The sequence below is a fragment of the Larus michahellis genome, chromosome 13 (genome assembly GCF_964199755.1).
Source record: "Larus michahellis chromosome 13, bLarMic1.1, whole genome shotgun sequence".
Taxonomy (NCBI): Eukaryota; Metazoa; Chordata; class Aves; order Charadriiformes; family Laridae; genus Larus; species Larus michahellis.
Genome location: NC_133908.1, coordinates 15,333,331 through 15,340,199, shown reverse-complemented (window position 1 = coordinate 15,340,199; position 6,869 = coordinate 15,333,331). Strand labels below are relative to the sequence as shown.

Here is a 6,869-nt window from a genome sequence, read left to right as displayed (position 1 = left end):
TCCCACCAAAGCTGTACCTTTCGCTCAGGTTCTGCTTTGGGACAGGTCGCCCCGGGGAAGGTGGCCACGGAGCAGCTTTAAAGGCACCGCCACCTCTGGGCCTGCTCGGTCCCTCCTCCGGACACCTCAACTGCGGCCACGTCCCCTCGCCCGGGCGGGCCCACGCCGGGAGCCGGGCCGAGCCGAGCTGCCCGCGCCGCCGCGCCCCGCCCCTCCGCCGCGCGCTGACACCTCACATCGAGCCCCTCGTCTGATGCAATTCGCTTCCCCCCTTGCCTCCAGCCGCGGAGCCAATCGCGGGCGAGGCTGGGCGCAGCGTCACGCCGTGCCGGCCAATGAGGAAGAGCCACGATAGGTAGAAATCCGGGCGGGGCCGCAGGGGCGCAGTCGGCCGCAGCCGTGGCGCCGGGCAGCGCGTCCGCTCCGCTCCCCTCCGCGCCCGCCATGGCAGCGCTGCCCGGGGCCGCGGCCCCGCGCCTGCTTCTCATCCCCGGCAAAGCGGCCGAGCCCGCCGCCCCCGCCGGCCGCCACCTCTCGGTTGTCCTGCCGGCAGGAGCCAGCCCCCCGGGCCTGGAGGCACCGCAGCCGGCCCGCAAGCGGCAGCGGCTCACCCACCTGAGCCCGGAGGAGAAGGCGCTGCGCAGGTGAGTGGTGGCCGGTGGGGGGGGGGTGACACGGTCACACGCACCGTCCTGACCGCCGCCCTGCCCCATAGGAAGCTGAAGAACCGCGTGGCGGCCCAGAGCGCCCGCGACAGGAAGAAGGCGCGGATGGTGGAGCTGGAGCAGCAGGTGGTGGAGCTGGAGGAGGAGGTAAGGGGCTGGGGGGAGCCGGGGGGTGGGCGGCGGCCGGCGCCTCGGCCTGTCCTCCCTGCCTCACGGCTCTCCGCAGAACCAGAAGCTACTGCTGGAGAACCGTCTTCTGCGGGAGAAGACGTGTAACCTCGCCCTGGAGAACCAGGAGCTTCGCTGCCGCCTGGGTTTGGATGCTCTGAAGACGGAGGAGGAGAGCGAGTCCAAGGTGAGCAGGCTGCCACGCTGTCGCCATCGTTCTGCCAAGAAAGTGGCTGCGTGGCCAAAGTCACCTGCCAAGGGGTGACTGTCTGGCGGTGGGCGGGAGGAGGGACCCCCCCTGCCAGGGCTGGAACGGCCCTGCTGTGAAGAGAGACACTTCATGGGCCGGGAACACACGTGTCCTCCAAATGGAGGCTTTCCCAGGGAGCACACAGTCACTGAGTCTGAAGCGGGTGCCACTGGTGGTGGGGAAGATGGGGAGCTGACGAGTTCCAAGCTGTTTTAAGATTACTTCATCTGCTCTTCTACACCATATTCCAGAAATAAAGTAGTAACTGTGGTCACATATGTCTGTCTCAAAAGAACAAGAGGTGTGGTGGAGGGGGTCAGGCTTTCATTTAAAGGCAGTGAACAAAAGAAAACTGCAAATGTATAAAAGTTTGGGCCGGTTTTGGAAGTAAGTCTTACTGTCAGGTTCCTACTGCAAAAGCAAGTGGAAAATCTGATGTTGGAAGGCTTCGCAGGAAGAGCGTGATCATCAGAATTACATACTGTCTGCCAGAACACTCACGGTGACTGGATTTTTTTTTCCTTGGCACAGGTTGTGAAGGAATCGCAGGTGGATGAGATTAGATTGGTGACCGGGTCCGCTGAGTCCGCAGCACTCAGACTACGTGTTCCTCTGCAGCAGGTGCAGGCCCAGCAGTCACCATTTCTGATAACCTCCACATGGATTCTGATGGCAGTGATTCTTCAGACTCAGAGGTGAGCATCTACTTCGACCCAAAATGCCTGTGAAATTCAGAACCACTGTGGATTTAAGGCTAGTGTTGTAACTGCTGATGTAAAGTCACTTGATGACTTCCTGTGGTTGGCTTCTTTTCTAAGACTTGGAAAATGTACCTGTGGCGCAGAACAGCTGTGTTGGGCTGTATCCAGTGAGTACAGGAGTTCATGCAACTTGAACAAGTCCAGTTTCCATAAAATCTTAAGAGGCTAATGACTGAAACAGTCTCTTAGCTCTTACAGGCAAAGTGTACAAGTACCAAAAGCAAACTGTGCTTTTAATGTTGAAAACATACTTGATCGTTTGGCTGATGTGCTGGCACTTAGTGAAGCTCTTCGAACTTAAAGCCTGTTGCTTATGAATGACTTCTAGAAATGTAAGGACAGCCATCTTTTGCCTTTAACAAAAAACAAACAAAAAAAACATGCACCAAAACAAACCCCTAAACTTTGGTCATGGGCAGGTCTGCCTAAGGCAGGTTCTGGTACTTGCTGTGCGGAGCCAGCAGGTAGTGTGGTGTCTGTACCCGATGGGCCAAGATCTTAAGGAGCTTCTAATAGAGGTTGTGAGTATCAGAATCATGTAGAATTCTATGGGGATTGCCAGTATCCTAACAAAAAAGTCAATGGATAAAGAATTTTTGAAAGATAATTAACTGTCTTAACTGTCTGTTTTGATAGTGGTGTTCTTGGTAAAACAGCCAGTTCTGTGATCACACTAGCGTATTTTAATTTCCAGATGAGGGTTAATAGATGCCACAACTGATGTTTTTCTCTAACAGTAGTGGGCTGTCTTTCTAAAACAGTATTTTGTTCTGCAGTCTGATCTCCTGTTGGGCTTTCTGGACAGTCTGGACCCAGACATGTTTCTCAAATATGCTGATTCAGAGTCAATGTGCCTGGAAAAGCTGGAGGAAGAGATCTGTGGAGAAACAAATTCCATACCAACCTCCCCCTCTCCCTCTTTGGGGTCCTCATCAGCTAAGCTGGAGGCCATTAATGAACTCATAAGGTTTGATCACGTGTACACAAAGCCCCTAATACTGGAGATTCCTGTTAAAATGGGCGACCAAACCAATATGTTAGTGAAAATTGAGGAAGTATCTGTCTCTCCATCCGAAGACAAAGCTACCCCTGAGGTCCCGGTATCTGTGAAAGAGGAACCTGTTGACAGCTTCATGCCTGAACTGGGCATCTCTCATCTGCTTTCCTCTCATCGTAGCCTTGCAGCCTCAAGCTATCTGGATGCCTGTAGTGACTCTGGATATGAAGGATCCCCGTCACCCTTCAGTGACATGTCCTCTCCGCTTGACACTGACCACGCTTGGGAGGATAGCTTTGCCAATGAACTCTTCCCCCAACTCATCAGTGTCTAACTCAGTAGTGTTAACTCCCCTGGGATGACTATCCTGGCAGGATAACGGGATATGCCCCTTTAGGGGGTGTGTGAGGGGCGAAATCAAGTGTATTCAGGAAAGTGTTGCTCATTTCTACCCATGCTTGTAGATGGAGCAATGGCCAATGCGTTTCTCCTGGTATGAAAAAGCCTGAGGTGTCCTGTCCTCCCTGTGCCCCCCTGTCAGTGTTGGCTTATGAGGGAGGGAAGTTTCTTGTAACTTGCCAATTCTACATGAACCTGAAAATGTTCATTTTGTTTTCCATCTAAAATAACTTTAACACCAAAACCTGCAGTGAGATATTCATATATAAACAACTGGGTTAAAACTAAGTAGTCTGTAAGTCCTACAGATTTGCTATGTAAATGCTTGTTTTTCATTTGCTATGTAGAGTTACTTTCTGCATTTAATATTTAACTGTATCGGTGCAATTAAAGTGCAATGCAGCTCACTGACCCTTTTTTACCTTGGATCTCAGCGGGGAGGGGAGAGTATTGGGGCGTTGAGGAATTTGAAACTATGAGAGTTTTAAGAGATCGGGTCTCTTGGTGTCTCATCCGTACGCCACCTTAATGACCAGCAGCGCTCCTGTGGTGGATGGAGCTGGATGCTTCAGCAGCTGCTTTCTGGGGGCACTTGGTGTTGCAGACTCAAGGCAGGTGGGTTTGTACGATGGCCAGAGCTGCTTGAGCGAAATCCGCAGCCTGAACAGAGCGCAGGTGGCAGTGGCTTCATGTCTGGATAAAATAATTGTATTATCTTCCTGGTGGCAAGTTATGCCACTGACAACACTCGGTCTGAGCGAAGGTGGGTGTTCGTGAAGCAGTGCGAGACATGAACGGGGTGAAAAAGGTGCAGATTCTGTGTTACCGCAGGATGTTCCTGAAGCATAAAATTAACTTTGCAAGAGCAAACTTCAAATACCATGGGAGGAATCTGTTGTCCTCGTCCATTTCTTCCAATGTCATGGTATTAGAAACACTTGAGTTGGAGTGACAGAGAAGAAACTGAAATTTTATACTGAAAGTGTGAGAGCTGTTCCAGGTGTTCACACAACTGTTCTTGGTTTAGGTGCTAGTTCATGTTTTGCATTAAATTTTGACAAAAATAACTCGAGGCAGGGGAGGGAAGGAAACGGGGGATGGGACAGCAGGGTGTATTGGTCACTAACAGGGGGACAGGACTGCTTTGGATTACAAACCCGAGTAACCTGTAGTAAAGCACTATCTGAATAGTGGAGAGCAGTAAAAACTACAGCTGTGCAGTAGCAGAAACTTCAATTAAAAGAGATAGACTTTGAGTAGTCTGAGAATAAATTGCTTTACTTTCAAGCTAGAAAATAGGGATGACTGCAAGAGGACCCTTAGTGCCTAATGCGTGCTGTTGTGAATCCAAAAAGCAAATGGACAAGTGAGAATTGGATCCATAGTTTTGCATTACTTTTGTCAGTATTATTGGAACTTCATATGACATTAAAAAGAATGAATTTAAGTACAGTAGAAATAATATAAGGAAGAAGTTAATTTCTTTTAAAGCCAGCTTCGATTCATTAAAGTAGTTAGTGGTGGTTTGAACCAGCAGCTCGAGTAAAGTAGTTTGATAGCTGCATGTGTAAGCTTTTTGGGTCTCCTGCAAACGGAATTCAACGTAAGAGCCTGCCCTAGAGCAGCCAAGTGCTCTGCAGCAACGGCTGCTGCTGCAGCTGGGGGGAAGCGGTGGTGGCGGAGATCCCCTTTTCTCCCCCGTAATTGCAGTTGCTGCCAACTGTTGCTTTGAAGCAGAGCTCTGCAATCCTCCGAATCGTCCTGGTGCTACCATGGGTGGAACCAGGCAAAAGGATGCGAGTGGGTGCTATGGAGCACAAAGCTACTGTCTTGGTAGCGACTCCCCTGCAGCGTGTCCTGCTGCTGCCCTGGCAGGCAGGGAAAGCACTTCTGTGGCCCGTAACGCGGCAGCGTGGGGACTGCAGCACTTCACTGGTGCCGCTCCGCTGTCCTGCTCTCCCCTCCTGGAACAGCCTGCCCTGGAGGGCTGGAAGACCTGTCGTTTTGCCACCCCTCCGCCTTCCTCCAAAGCTGCCTGCATGCCACGGCTCTCCCGCCCAAGCTGCTCCTGTCGGTGCCCGTAGCCACTGGCCGGCCCCGTCCCTTGGGAGGGGTGACCTGTGCTGGTCGGCTGCTGCAGCACCCACCGTTTGTGACCGTGCGTTGGATGAGTTGTGAAGGTGATGCGAGATGAAGCGGAATGGATAATCCTCAACACTGCCTATTGGAAAATCACTCCCGTTGATTACCGAGTAACTTCCCAGGGGTGATTCACCCGGCAGCACCGCCACCCCGTGCCCGTGGGGCGTGCTGCATGCCGGATGGGCACGCACTGCTGCTGCCCGCTTCCTATAGCACATCGCTTCACTTGCCTCACAGCTGAACACTGTCTCTTGATGATCTTTGACATCTAAAAAAAAATCAAGGAAAATTCTGTTACGGTCACATTTCCATTGTATTTGGAATTGGGCTCTGTTTAATAGGTTCACATCCAAACCTTGTTAAGCACAGTAGGCAAAAATGTTCAATGAAGTAGTATTTACACTGTTTTGCTTCCTTTTTTCAATTTTACAGCTACAGATATTTCCTGACATGCTTTACCCGGACTTACTGGCAGCATTAGGTTCCAGGACAAGCTGCTAATGTTTATTGAGATCTCTTCCACTAAGAGTTCACAAATAGCTCTTGTTGGGCATCTAGAAGCCTAATAGCATTCAGAATCTCTATTAGTGCTAATATTTTTTACTAGAATCAAGTCTACCAATACAGGATAAGGGTTTTTTTTTTTTAAAAAAATATATATAGTATATCAACATCTGCAGATTAAAGTGTGAGAATTTGAAGTGTCAGCAGAGGCTTTTTATCTGAGATCTTCCTGTTGCTGTGTCCTGGTTTGAGGACCTAAACCACCACAAGATGCTTCCTGTAGATGGCTGCTTTCTGCCTGCTCTAACTTTTGGTTTGGAGCCCTCCTTGCCTCGCAAGCAGCGCGGATCCAGCCCCAGTGGTTCACGTCTGTTACATCTGCATTTGATTAAATAAATCTTCTGTGGTGGAAGCCACGCATCTGCTGTAGCAAACTGGCACAAGACACAGGCTCTGGAACAATTGCAAGTCCAGCTCTAAGTCCGTGCCAAAATAAATTCTGTCCCTCTCCCCAGGGCTGGCTGTACCACACAGATTCCCCCGCCCACCTCTGCAGCCTCCTCCCAGCCAGCCCCCAGAGCCCGACACAACCCTTAACGCGCTGGGGTTCACACTATTCTTTCCCTCCCTCCAACTCTGCAATGGAGAAGTATTTAAGATTTGCTTAAATCCAGAGTACAACTTAAGCGAGTCAATGCTTGACTCAGCCTGGAAACTTCATGGGGTTTTATTATTTTTTAATATAACTCTGAAGTGCTGTTTTTCCCTCATTTTGAAAGCCAAGGTAATACTGATCTAGCACACCCAGCTTTACAGCAGCTCGAAAAAACTCTTGAACAGAAGACATAAAACAAATTTTAATAATTATTTGTATTGGAATGTAACACTTTGCTCTTTTGTTTAAAAACTCTCCTCAAACATTTCTTGATTTTATACAGAACTAAGCAAGCTAGGCATTCTTTATTTCACTCTGAAGCTAAATG

The 6,869-nt window shown here is 50.1% G+C and overlaps 1 protein-coding gene across 1 annotated transcript; it reads left to right on the top strand.

Annotated features, from left to right (window-relative positions):
• The first annotated feature begins 370 nt into the window (after window positions 1-370).
• XBP1 (X-box binding protein 1) lies at window positions 371-3,647 on the top strand. The gene is given in 6 exon segments (XM_074606538.1): window positions 371-644; window positions 716-812; window positions 892-1,020; window positions 1,615-1,692; window positions 1,695-1,778; window positions 2,621-3,647. Coding segments are annotated over 6 exon segments (1,143 nt in total). The 5' UTR covers window positions 371-444; the 3' UTR covers window positions 3,176-3,647.
• Window positions 3,648-6,869: the final 3,222 nt, after the last annotated feature.